Source organism: Ruditapes philippinarum, unplaced genomic scaffold (genome assembly GCF_026571515.1).
Source record: "Ruditapes philippinarum isolate M1 unplaced genomic scaffold, ASM2657151v2 ctg5_1_1_1_1, whole genome shotgun sequence".
NCBI classification, from domain to species: domain Eukaryota; kingdom Metazoa; phylum Mollusca; class Bivalvia; order Venerida; family Veneridae; genus Ruditapes; species Ruditapes philippinarum.
This window is the reverse complement of record NW_026851646.1, coordinates 35,163-50,237: the sequence shown is the minus strand read 5'-3', so window position 1 is coordinate 50,237 and position 15,075 is coordinate 35,163. Positions and strand designations below refer to the sequence as shown.

General features: G+C 30.3%; 1 protein-coding gene across 4 annotated transcripts in view; it reads left to right on the top strand.

The window, feature by feature from the left end:
- The window catches only part of LOC132730159 (interstitial collagenase-like), a 75,854-nt gene extending 73,318 nt beyond the window's left edge, over positions 1-2,536 (top strand). For all 4 annotated transcript variants that reach the window (XM_060716194.1, XM_060716047.1, XM_060716267.1 and 1 more), the window contains exons 11-12: positions 106-257; positions 1,229-2,536. In XM_060716194.1, coding sequence (XP_060572177.1) covers positions 106-257; positions 1,229-1,316 — 240 coding nt within the window. In that variant the 3' untranslated portion in view covers positions 1,317-2,536. The remainder of the gene's footprint in view (positions 1-105; positions 258-1,228) is intronic.
- The last annotated feature ends 12,539 nt before the right edge of the window (positions 2,537-15,075 follow it).

The window sequence follows — 15,075 nt, the reverse complement described above, 5'->3', positions numbered from 1 at the left end:
TTTTCATTTTTATTTTGAATTTGTTCAGATACTGGAGATAATTCTGTATGATTAAAGCGTAATAATTTTAGTTGAGCTGAATTGAATAATAATTTTACAATTTAGGAAGATGAATTCTGGGAATGGAGCACTGGTCGTAATAAAGTCATGAAGGGTTATCCATTGTCTACAAGCCAGTATTTTGAAGGGCTCCCTAAAAATCCTTCAGGGGCTATTAAGCGGGGAGATGGTTACATTTACTTTTTCAAAAGAGATAAGTAAGTTATCATATTGATAATAATATAATTCATACAATATAATTTCAAATTTTACTTAATTATTATTCTTTTAAACTTTGCTTGTGATTCTTTATTTTAGACCAAAAATATATAGATATGTTGAATTGTAAAACTATTCGTCAACCAATTTCTATTCTTTTTACAATTCCGGAATTCTATCATTTATATCAAAAATCTATGTATAATCTTGTTAATTTCCGAAATATAATTTTGCAGACCTCTAGTTTTGTAAAAGGATAATCTCTTTAGAAAGAATATATAAAATATTATTATGAGGATATTCAAGCGATTTTTGTCTTGCATATAGAAATTGATATCTTAGTGAATTTTAGAAATAAAGGTTAAAACATCACATTTTTTTAAAATCGCAGTTTGGTGTGAAAAGGTTGTAACTTTATTTTCATGTCAACTGATTTGCAACCTTTAGTTTAAACATTTTCCCCGAAATATATACATATAGATATATCCATTTACATTACAAATCTAATATTGTAATGTTCAAGAAAATGATTAAAACAGAAGACTAAGTCTTTAACGAGTTTCCTCCTTTTATTGAATATTTAAAATATGTTGAGTTTTGTGCTATATCAAAAGTTTGACAAATCGGGAATAGAGTTATTTTGGATAAAAATAAAGAGGTAGTGAATAAAAATTGCCATCTTTCCTCATCAAGCCCTTAAAATCATTTGAAAAGGTTCAAACATAAGATACTTGTATTGTGCAAGAACCTTTCGCACTAACTTATGATACAAAAACTAGGATAAATCCTATAAAGTAAAATAGAAAAAATAAGAATCCCTAAAGAATGCCCGAAACGGCAAAATTGAAAATTGAAATTGTTTTTTTTTTCCGAAGTATACTGAAAAAATACAAAAAAAATAAAAGTTCAATTTGTTTGGTTTAGACTCGAATACCTCTCGAATACATCTTAATTTTTCTTTCATTTTCAGGTTTTATAAAGTTCACCCAGGGTCTTATAATGTTTTAAACGGATATCCGAAACCACTGCCACCAGACTGGATGTCCGATATATGTTGAGAGTTCTAGGGGGACAGATATGTGATTAATATTGAATCGTTGCTTATACAAAGAACTGTCAGTTGTGGTAAATTGTAAAGTGTTTTTAGAGAAAGTTTCTAAAATGATTGAAAAAGTCTCTGAATGTAACAGTAAGATGACACTTAAGAACAGACAGACCGTATAAAAGATGCATAACATAACACTTAAGAAAAAGGCAAATCACATACAAAAACAGTGCTTTTTCATCAGTTTATTATTATTAGAAGTTTTTGTTTTAAGTCTGAATAATGTTGTGTCCGATAAAAACAAACAAACTGTTCAATTTTCAGTGATCTTTAATTTTGCAACAGTGCTGACTTGCGTGTTACAGGTAAATACCTATTAAAAAATGATTATTTAATAACAAAACAAGACAAAAACAACAACAAAACATTGGGATTGGAATCACATTTGGAAGATAAGACACTAACACACAGTTTTGTTTTTTGTGATGAATGTCCACGGTCAAACGTTGTTTCTGAGAGAGACAATACTACAATGTACGAGTGCATTTATTCATTTGAGAAACTGCATATTTTTGTTTCACTTACAGTATTGGAAAAACCCATGATATTCAATAATTAGAAGCCAGTTCTTCTTTATACAAAATGATTTTCGATGATCAGAATAACCTATGTTGTTGTATTCCGATGTTTTATATATATTCTTTTTTACAAGTTTATACTCTCTTTCTTATATGTTTAGTCTGACAATAAATAAACTTGTATACATAGATTGCAATTATGGCATATCTTTGAAAGTCGCAAATAAATAACTAGAGGTTAGATATGGATAAGAAGCAAAATATATTTTCAAAAAGAGGATAATAAACTGAACTAGTAATCTTGAACAGGTTCAATCTAAACCGTGTTTGCATTATTTGAATTGTGCCATAATTGCCAGTATATAAAGATGACAAGTATTTATCACATGCTATTTGTTTATCAAAATATGTAATTGATCGTTTTAGAACAAATATTTTCAATGCAGATATTTGCGTAATATAGGACTTTTTAAAGTATTTCTGCTATGAATAGTACAGGAACAAAATATTGATTGTTATAACATAGTAGTACACATGATTATGATCTTTACCTTCCTAGCAAGGAATTAGTGGCCTCGTTCTGAAATAAAGATATGTTTTTGTATTTTGAAGTAACATTTTATATAATGATTTTCTAATAAAGTGTCAAATGATACGGCGATATCTTATTATCATTATAAGCGATGAAGAGAAAAGGAGAAAACAACGGTTCTGATCCAAATAAACAAATAAAAAATCACCTAAACAACATTGTCGTGGTGAACCAAGCAACTTAATAGTTCAGAAGTATTTGCATCAAGGGACATCAAATTATGTGATAAGAAATTCGAGTACAGAGGTCAACAACGAAGAAAAACGTTCACAGAATGATTGTCAAGACATAAACTGGTCACGCAGGACCACACAAAGGGACACTGCAGAGCACCAAATAAAACACAGTGGAGGACATCGAACAACACATAGATGTACATTTATATATAAACGAAATCAGAATCTCATAAAACGCCATTTTGATATTTGAATATATATGATTCAATAAAAAGTGTCTTGATTTGTACGACTGTTTTAGACTTTGACAACTCACTCCATTATTTGCGCATGCGCCAAATATTTGAACAAACATTTTTTTTCGCGTGAAGAAACTAATCAAGACAAAAGTTCATTATTTCCTAAAACATCAATATCATACATTATGTTCCAAAAACCTTTAAAGATCCTGTAACACAATACTTTTTATCGTTTTAAATCATAAATATGATGCTCAAATTAAGATTTATCAATATTGTAAGTTCAAAAAGCATTATTTATAAAGATATTACCGAAATTAACATATCAGGTAAATAAAGGGAGGTAATTAGAAATTTATTTTCTATAAAGTCTCAGTCAAATACGTCAATAAGAAATGATTGCATATATTTTAATGATTACATATAATGTGCACAAATATTTGCAGTACATATTTAATATATTCTTCGATGTTTGAAACATAATTATATACATATATAAAATTTCATTTAAGTGTGGTATACAACCTCAATTATAACATACAGGATCTTCAAAATGTTCCTAATGGACAGTCCCAAATTTGGAAGCTTGACAAGCCGATTAAAGAAATTTTGAAGTTGATGGGTGGAATCAAACCAATGAGTTCAATATTGAACTAATTACTTTGCAGCCGAAATTTATATAATTTTTAAAAGAGACGCATGCGAGTCGTCAAAAAACAATAAAAATCAGTGCATAAAAAACATTCACATGCATCAGCTTTACACTTCATGGCCATTTTATATTTCTGGCTCTGTTGCAAAACATTTTTATTTACATTTTTTTTTCAAATGGAAAGACAATGTTTTCTTATCTCCGTATACAAATAATGGACTGTACAACTGTCTGATGTCTTTTATGTTTATTCTGAATTTTTTATGTTTTATCGGTTGCCGTTTGCTTACTAGAAGTTTTCTATATCGTTTGATCGGGATATTATTAATTAATATTCAAAGCATGATGATAAATCATCACGAGCAACACTGTTTATATAAACAAGACACAAAGTGTCGGATTCCTGGCACGACATTGACTGAAGCGGACCCGTCCTGTCAAAGTATAAAACGAGTACTACTAGTACGAACGAAATGATTTTTCGTGTCGTAACGCTTTCCTTAAGTTTCAACAACTGCGCAGATCTGTTTGATTGTTTCATTTTACGCCTTTTCCAAACAGTATTTCAGTCATATAGACGGTTAGTTTCCTAACCATCGTTCATGGAGAGTTACACCAGTACTAGACTACCTTCCTCCGCGCTAAACTACCAAAGCATCTCCCGGGGATCGACCCACGCCAGAGAGGTATCTGGATTAGAAGTCATCGACTCTAACCCCTTGACCACGGAGGCGGTTAATCTAAACAGACATTCGTCTTGGTTTTATTCGGCTTTTCTATAAAGGTATGCAGTACACAGCAGACCATTCCTTCTCAGCCATTTTACGCGAATGTATTTCTATAAATTAAATCCACAGATGTTTGTGCGTTAAGAACTATGTTTACCTAAAGCGCTGACCTACAAACCTACTGGCATTTATCCGGGTACACCTACGTCTAATTTGATGTTGTTAATCAGAAATAAATTACTATCATATTGAACGTAGATTAATGTTGATATCTATTCGCAATGAGTTTGTACCTGAGGTAGAAATCATTATGATATAAAAAATCTGTTCAAAATAACATCCATGTGTTGTAAATATCGCAATGTTGACTTTCGCTAAAGCTGTTCTAATTGGAGCGATAAGCGTCAGGTCAACGACAGGTATATTCCTTCACAAAAACGTTTAGAAATAATATTTTTACCATGTTTTACAGCATAGGTAATATAACACATCAATTAATTGGATATAACAATATTTGTGTATTATGTAATGTACAGAAATTGTCGGTAAAGCTTTCCGGACTTAATGCGTTTTCTACTTGTATGAGTAATAAAAAGCACTTGACCCTTTTTTAAGTGTATGACACACCTATTAATCCGAAACGGTAGATAAAGGTTTATCAAGATTGTTATGAAATTGCATACTTTATCGATATTTCGTTTTATATCATACACTATACCCTTGATATTTTAAATCTTTCGAATCATTTTCAAAATCAGTATCGTTTATTCACTCTCAGACATAAATTTACAATAAAATATTCTTTGTGCGATTCAAGTTAGTAGCATTAAAATGAAACTAAATGAAAAAGATAAGACATTTCTATATTTTTGTGTAAAAAATAGCCAAGTTTATTAAAAGGCTTAAGATTATCTGTAAAATGAACTTCCAGTATATTGAAACGTTGGTTTGTATTTCATTTACACAAAGCAATATAATCTGAAATTGCCCATAATATCAACACCCGTATAGTGATAGTACATTTTATGAATGCAATCGAGAATATTACAAAATCGCTTTTCTAAATATTAAAAATAATCATGTGCTATTTAATTTTTTTTTTTAGATAAAAAAAGATGGCTTGCGAATACCTCGCAATACCTTTCAATTATATCAATTAAATAAAATTGTCAATCGGACAATGTCTTCATCAAATAATTATCCTAAAACCTTTTGATTACAGTTTAAAAATGAATTTAATTTTTAAAAGTCTAATGCTAACACAAAATTTAAAAAAGAGAACTAAGTACAGCTAAAGAAATACTTCTGAAAAGAATACATTTTAGTTTAGTTTTACAAGTTTTGAATTTAAACTTCATTTTGTTTAAAGATTAAACAACTTACAGATCGCCAAATACGATAAAACTTAAAATATTTCGGGCTCAGATTAGTTGAGTCTATTTATTATTTGCCGTTAAAAATGCAAGCTACCGGCCACACCCAAGCACCGGTTTCAGCAGACATCAACATGTTTATATGAAATTTGTTGAATTTAGTAATAAATCGCTGATGTGTTTTTATACAGCGGTGATCACCAGACCAACTTCGACACTTAGTCTTTCGTGGCATCTACGAAAAGGTCACACGGTCAATTAGTAAAAGAATATGCATACCGTGATAAATATAACTATAGACGGACCTATACATAATGGAATCTCAAAAGATCAGAGGATGTAAAGCCTGTGTATTACAAGAAGCTGTATTTGAAATATATAAAATAGGCAACGTGTATAAAGGGAATACAGTATCGAAGTAAGACACGTTAACGTTTTATTTGCAAGTATTTATTTGAACGATTCTGGCCCAGTGAACAAAGTATTGTCCTGGACAGGGGGTAAACCCCTACTGCCAGCAATCTATATATAGTCTGAAGCATTAACCATCCGGTCACGCCGTCACAGAAATGATTTTTGAGATAGCTAAAGATATCTTAACAAACATTGCGTAATGAAAACTGGACAAATTTACAAAAAAGTATAGGGACTTACAGCATTAAATAGAACAAATAAAACGCATAATTTTAACTCAAAATGTTACAGACTAGGTTCATAGTAGTAAGTAGTATAAAAATTTTATTTTTAAGTTTTCAATGTAAGGCTTTTGGATGATGATTTTAAACCCATTTAATTGTTAATATTTAATTTTATCGTGTTAAATCTATTTCACAATTTGTCCAAAAAAGTTATTTTTAAATTTTTAATTTCCCATAAAATAAATAAAGCAACACTTACGAAATATAAAAGTATAATTCATATGCAAATTAATGTTGATTTCGAGAGATAATGCTCTAACTGTAAGTTTATTTTATTACCGTTTATCATCATCTGATTAACCAAGTCATAAAGTTAAAAGGTTTCAAACATATTTGATCTCATAGCAAGTGGTAACAATTACAAACTTTTGACTTTGGAAATATTTTTTATCGATTTTATGTAAATTATATTTGTTGTATGACTGTATTAATAATAATAATGACATCTTATTGAAACGGACTCAGTAGGTACGTCTTGTAACAGGCTTTCAAATCCGTTCAATGTTTTGAATTAAACATTTTTTTATTGCAATATGTGCACATATTTTTCGTTAAGGACGTAAAAATATTCATTCAGTATCATATTTCAATGTCCTCTTTATTATTCATAACATTTAGCAGTGCCTTTGTTGTTTTGTTGCATATTTTGGCGTGTTATCTTTTATTGTTTTTTGTTTGTTTTAAGATAAAAGTTTTGGTTAATCTTTGGTCGTAAAATAATTGAATATTTGGCACAAATATCGTTTTAAATATGTATTCATCATTTCAATTCGAGAAGAAAATATAGAATTTTTAAAATGTGCATTTTATTATTAACACAAAAAAAACACCAAAAAAAAACCCAACAAAAAACCCCCCAAAAAACAACCCCCCCCCCAAAAAAAACAAAACAAAAAAAACAAAAACAAAAACAGAAAAAAACAAAACAAAAAGCGTAACATACGTAACGCAAGATAAGTTGACACCGTTTTTCACGACTTCGCATTTATTGCTTTAATGATATACGAAATAGATGCATTCAGCAACATCGTAGCTACTCAATGAATTCATTTAAAATAACAAGTTGGTTCTTAAATTCACAAATGTAACTGTAAATAGGCTGATATCTGTATAATAAAAGGAATACAGGTTGTTACCAAATCCCTCATTATACAATTTTCTACACTAATTTTGAATTTTGCTTAAACTGATGCTAGTGGGTTGAAAAGTATTTGACATTCGCATTGCTGAAAGGATTCGGTGCAGCAATGTCTGCATCATTTACAATTATGCAATGTTTAGCCACCAATTTCTGACAATTCCTAATTACTGTGCCGAAATGTGTTTAAATAAAAGCAGTATGTCATTTCTAAAATACACTTAAATCCGAAAGTTTTTATTCTATTTACACAATACATTTTGAACTGTTGAAGGGCAACGATAGTTCAATCATTAATCAGCTTAAATTTGACATAGTTGAGGACACTTGAAATAATGATAACATTACTAATTGATAGCTTCACTGTATGCCGGAATCAAAGTGGTGTCCACTTACATAGTCGAAGTAAATTTATAATATTAAACAAATATCACTTGATATCGTGAGACCTCACACATTTGTATTAACAGTTTTTCATTTCAACTAAATATGATGAATGTTATTCTCAAAAGTAAAGAAAGCTTCAGATTAATGTTTCACCAACAGTCTGTTTGTCATTAATCTCCGGTAACTTGAAGCAAGCATAGTTTTGTCAAACATCTGAAAACAAATCATTAGTTACAATTTAAATATTCCCAAAAACATTCTTAATTTCTGTAAGCAAACTCAGCCTATTCGTGAGAAAATTCTTTGGTATTCATCTTTGAGAGTTAAAATGTATTTTACTTGGTCGTTAGGACTACTGATTATAGAGATATATAATATAGAGTATAAAATATAAGTAGTCAAAATGGAAAATTTAAAAGTCATTAAACACGGTAGAAAAGAAAAAATAGAGGGAAATAAAGACACTCTAACGAACGCACAAACGACAAAATTTGATAATGTTGCAAGCTCGGTTTGATTGGGTCTGTTTTTTTGGACGGTTATGAAAAGTCGAAGTATTCTTGATTGTTCTTGCAATGCAAGCTTTATGGAAAGTAACTAAACTGTTAAAAATACAGTTGGTATTTGCTTTAAAATTAAGGAACAACTTGCACCATGAAAAATTTAAGGAGCTTTTTCGTTTTATTCCACGAACAGCGGAGTATGGACCCAAAGAAAAAGTATCAGACTGTCCTAAATCAGAATATAATAGACTAAACTACATACAATGAGATTTTGGAAGTAGATCAGATGTTATAAAAACGGTTATTAATTAACAAATCGTCAAGCTTGCAATATATCCTAAAGATGGTTATACATCATTAACACATTTACTTCAGGTAAAATTGACCGAACTAGTCGCCCTGAACGATCACCAAGGATCGGGAAATGACATCTGTTGAAATATATTATTAAAAGAGAAATGAAGACGTTGATTATTTTATAATTTGTCTCTACTAAACAAACAAATGCAAGCAAAGGGCATTTTTTGTTTTGTTTTTGTGTTCACAGCTGGCGGAAACTATTATATATATAAACAACTGTACTTATATCAAGACAAATCTTTCCTTTCGACAAATTGCAAGCTGCTCTTAGTCGTGAAACAGACAGGAAATTATCAAGATAAAACAATTCAATAATCACTAATTTTCTGTCCAGTCGAACATTTAAAATATAACATTCAATGTACTATAAAAGTATATATTTATCAAATATCCATTTACGGTATTGCACATAGTTTATATTTATAATGTTTCCGGAAAACTTTTTTTTTATAGTTTTATAGCAATTTGAACTTCTAACGGGGGACTTTTCAATGAAAACAGCCATTTTTTACAAAATGCTTATTCATGAAGTAATGGGTTAAACATACTGAACATAAAATGTAACTGTATCATATAAATGAAATCTAATTTTTGTGCCCCCACTATAGTGGCGGGCATTTAGATTTACCCTTGTCCGTCCGTCCTTCCGTCCTTCCGTCCGTCCGTCCTTCCGTTCTCTTTTGTGTCGCACGTAACTCAAAAAGTATTTGACCTAGAGTCATAAAACTTTACAGGAATGTTGATCAGCATGTGTAGTTGTGCACCTGGGTATTTTCATCTGGATATTTTTAGTATTTTCAGAGTTATTGCCCTTGACTTAGTAAAATTTTGCAATTTTCAACTTGTGTCGCATGTAACTCAAAAAGTATTTGACCTAGAGTCATGAAACTTTGCAGGAATGTTGATCAGCATGTGTAGTTGTGCACCTTGGTGTTTTCGTCTGGATTTTTATAGTATTTTTAGAGTTATTGCCCTTGACTTAGTAAAATGTTTGCAATTTTCAACTTGTGTCGCATGTAATTCAAAAAGGATTTGACCTAAAGTCATTAAACCTTACGCGAAGGTTGCTCAGCATATTTAGTTTTGCTCCTGGGTTTCGCTTGTGGATTTATCCAGTATTTGTAGAGTTATTTCCCATGACTTAGTAAAAAACGTTTCATTATGTTGTTATTTGTTCCTTGAGTGCATGAGTTAGAATCAACGAACTTTAAAGGAATAATGATCAACATCACTAAATTACAGGAATAATGATTCACATCACTGTAAAGCTATGCACCTGGGACTTTGCATGTGATTTTTTTCAGTTTTGTTATTGCCCTTGACTTACAGTAGTATTATAAATTTGCAATTTTCAACTTGTTCATGCATAGCTCAAAAAGTATTTCACTTGTAGGCCTGAAAGTTTACAAGAATGTAGGTCAGTATGTGTACTTATGCATCTTGGGGTTTGCTTGTGGATTTATTCTATATTTGTAAAGTTCTTGCCCATTACTTAGTAAACGATTTTTAGTTTTCAAAAAATATTTGAGCTAGAGTCATAAGATTGTCAGAACAGTGGCGGGGTGGGGGCACCCGTGTCCTATGGACACATTTCTAGTTCAATAACTTTTAAATGTTATTAACACATAAATCGGAAGAATGTCAATAATCATGATGAGGTATGAATTACATTATTTAAAAAGAAAAGACAAAAATAAAACATTTAACATACGAGGTAATCTAATATATAACAAGAACTGCCGGAGGACAGTAACGCTCGACTATTCGAAAAGTTGCCACAAGGGTGTTTCATTGAGTATAATAATGCTTACCTATATGAATACATAAAATTGTCCGAAAAGGTACAAAGGCTTGTTATTTAGATGTTTTATCGAGTTAATCACTGCTTTATTATTATGAATGAATAAAATTGTTCCAAAAAAGGCACAAACCCTTTAGAAGTTATTGAGATACCAGCTTACAAGCAAAACCAGCTTACAAGCAAAACCTTTACCAAGAATTTCTAAGTCGAAAAAGGGGCATTATTATATAAAAAAGCAAATCAGAGTTAGTTACAGGACTTGTGCCAATCATGTTAAATAATCACAGAGAACAACTTAAATTACTTAAATACTTAAATTTTGAGCTATAGGACTTCCTCTTATACAAAGAGTGCATAACAAAAGATGCTGCAACAATTTGTAGTGTGTGAAGTTTCAATCCATTCCCTTCAGTAGTTATGGAGATACCAGCTTACACGCAAAAACTTAACCACAGGGACGCCGACGCCGACAAATGGGTGAATGCATTATCTCGATTATTCTGCGAATAGTCGAGCTAAAAATCATATTTCAATATGTAAAGTTAAGCTTTTTTCTTTTACGATGGTTTAGAACAAATTATTTTGGATCCAAACAACCCCTCTTTCAAATAATAGCTTCACAAATTGTTGCAGCATCTTTTGGTATGCACTCTTAGTATAAGAGGAAGTCCTATAGCTCAAAATTTAAGTAAGAATAACAATAAAAAATGTAGATCCTTTAGAATATTATATGGAATAAAGAGAAGATAATCTGCTTTGGTGTTATGTTATAATATGTAATGGTAAATATATTATTTCAATCTCTTGTTTTTCTAGTTTTTGTATTCTATAAACATGTTAAGCTAGCGGTTAAATGAAACACGCACACATCTTGGCTATTATATTGGATTAACGTTGGCATTTATTGACGTAACTGTACATAAAAACAACTTCTATAATGGCAGATGTTTTTGGGGTTTTGTTTCTTTTAACTTTCTTCTAAATGCATAAATTGTCTCTCATCTTTGAATATTGTATGACAATTATTTGTTTTTACTTCCCTAATTGAAATAAATATATATAATAAGTCTAGGAAATTCGTGAGACAAAACGAACGCTTTCTGCTGAACACAGGTGTTCTTAATAAAGCTTAAAGTACATTTCATTTATCTTTTCAATAACACGTTTAACATGGAAACCTACTACGAGTAAATCTTAACAAACACGCCCTGAATACAATCAAGAAAGAAATATAAGAACTGAATTACTGGCATTAATATCTCAAAGATTTAGTAAATTTAAAGAAAAATATATTTAAACAAAAGGATACGAGAGAAAAACATCAACTTAAACAATAAATCTAAAGGATGTATCTTGTCCAAGTGATTCCCTCCTGTTTGAATTTATAAAAAAATACCAAGTCATATTGAAAGCTTTTTCGATCATGTTTTATATCTGCGGATATTCTGGATTTACAATTTCCACTATTTTCGAGCAATCCCATAACATATGGAATGACTTACCATTCAACTGAGATCATCAAGGATTTAGAAGCTTTTACAATGGCGGCCATAGATATCTCATCAAAAATTGTAATTGGTTAGTAACCTCCTAGATTACGATCAAACAAACAATATCAAAAGAGTAAATGGTCTATATGCAAAGAAAAGTGCAGCCAAATCAGCTATGTTTTGTATATAATCTAGGTTTATTTTACTTGTTCATCTCAGATAATGAAGTCTTAACGTTTCCAGAGCTGACTTGTTTTAAAATGCTAGCGGTGATTTCTCTTTTATGTCAGCCAAAATAAGCTTCTAACAGATGAAAAAGGCAGAACCTCCTTTCTGAAGGGTTTATATTTTTAGGGAATTCATATGCAAACTAATGTTGTTTTCGAGAGATAATGCTCTATTTGTAAATTTATTTTATTACCGTTTATCATCATCAGATTAACCAAGTCATAAAGTGAAAAGGTGTTATCAAAGTAACATATTTGATCTCATAGCAAGTGGTTACCATTACAAACAATTGACTTTGGGAATATTTTTTATCGATATTATGTAAATTATACTTGTTGTATGACTCTATTAATGATAATTATTATATTATATTGATACGGACTCGGTAGGTTCTTCTTATAACAGGCTTTCAATGTTTTGAATTAAACAATTTTTTATTGCGATATGTGCACATATTTTTCGTTTAGGACGTAAAAATATTCATTCAGTATCAGATTTCAATGTCCTCTTTATTCATAACATTTAGCAATGCCTTTGTTGTTTTGTTGCATATTTTGGCGTGTTATCTTTTTTTTTTGTTTGTTTTAAAATAAAAGTTTTGGTTAATCTTTGGTCGTCAAATAATTGATTTTTTGGCAAAATATCGTTTTAAATGTGTATTCATTTCAATTCGAGAAGAAAATATAAAAACTTAAAATGTCCATTTTCATTACTTCACGTTAAAAAATGTACTCCTCAAAGTGCATTTTATTATTATCTGCTTTAAAACTAAATGATTAAATAATCATGATAGAATTTCATCAATGTTCGCAATGCCCAGTTCTTTCCAATCTATATTCTGAATTAAATGGTCTTTAAAAGTTTAAAAGATAAACGATTTAGTAGCTTGTTAGTACGTATAAAGATTTAACTAAATGAAATATTAAAAATCTTCCACAACTTTATTTGGAATCAATCAGACAAAAATAAAAAAAAAAAAACAAAAACAAAAACAACAAAAAAAAAAAAGTAACATGCGTAACGAAAGATAAGTTGACACCGTTTATCACTACTTCACATTTATTGCTTTATTGATATACGAAAAAAGATGCATTCAGCAACATCGAAGCTACACAATAAATGCATTCAAAATAACAAGTTTGTTCTTAAATAAAATTATTCACAAATGCAACTGTAAATAGGTATATATATATATGTATAATAAAAGGAATACAGGTTGTGACCCAATCCCTCATTATACATTTTTCTACAATTATTTTGAATCTTGCTTAAACTGGTGCTAGAGGGCGTGAATCGCATTGCTGAAAGGATTCGGTGCAGTAATGCCTGCATCATTCACAATTATGCAATGTTGAGCGACCGATTTCTGATAATTTCCAATTACTGTGCCGAAATGTGTTTGAATAAAAGCAGTATGTCATTTATAAAATACACTTAAATTCGAAAGTTTTAATTCTATTTACAACAGTTAAAGGGCATCACTAGTTCAATCATTAATCAGCTTAAATTTGACATGGTTGAGGACACTTGAAATAATGATAACATTACTAATTGATAGCTTCATTGTATGCCGGAATCAAAGTGGTGTCCACTTACATTGTTGAGGTAAATTTATAATGTTAAACAAATATCACTTGATATCGTGAGACCTCACACATTTGTATTAATAAATAGTTTTTCATTTCAACTAAATACGATGAATGTTATTCTAAAAAGTAAAGAAAGCTTCACCAACAGTCTGTTTGTCATTAATCTCTGGGCAGAGTTTTGTTAAACATCTGAAAGCAAGTCATTAGTTACAATTTAAAATTTCCCAAAAACATTCTTAATTTCTGTATGTTTTATCAGCCTATCCGTGAGAAAATTCTTTGGTATTCATCTTTGAGAGTTAAAATGTATTATATTTGGTCGTCGGGACTACTGATCATAAAGATATGAATATAATATAGAGTATAAAATATAAGTAGTCAAAATGGAAAATTTAAGTCATTAAACACGGTAAAAGAGAAAAAATAGATGGAAATAAAGAAACCCTAACGAACGCACAAACGACAAAAATTGATAATGTTGCAGAGTCGGTTTGACTGGGTCTGTTTTTTGGACGGTTGTGAAAGTCGAAGTCTTCTTGGTTGTTCTTGCAGTGCAAGCTTTATCCCATGATGAAAAGGAACTCGACTGTTAAACATACAGTTTGTATTTGTTTTAAAATTAAGAAACAACTTGTGCCATGAAAAATTTAAGGAGCTTTCTCGTTTTATTCCGAGAACAGCGGAGTATGATCCCAAAGAAAAAGAATCAGGCTGTCCTAAATGAGAATATAATGGACTAAACTACATACAATGGGATCTTGGAAGTAGATCAGATGTTATAAAAACGGCTATTAATTAAGAAATCGTCAAGCTTGCGTGGTTATGCATCATTAACCCATTTACATAAAGGTAAAATTGACCGAACTTAAACTACCTCAAACATATAAAATAGTCGTGCTGAACGATTACCAAGGATCGGGAAAATGACATCTGTTGAAATATATCATTAAAAGAGAAATGAAGACGTTGATTATTTTATAATTTGTCTCTACTTAACAAACAAATGCATGCAAAGATGTTTTTGTTTTGTTTTCTTTTCACAGCTCTCGGTTTATCACCCATTCTCTACTTAATAAATTTTAACAAGATGGCATAAAAACTACTATAGATATATAAACAACCGTACTTTTATCAAGGCGAATCTTTCTCTTCGACAAATTGCAACCTGCTCTTAGTCGTGAAACAGACATTAAGATAAAACAATTCAATAACCACTAATTTTCTGTCCAGTTGAACATTT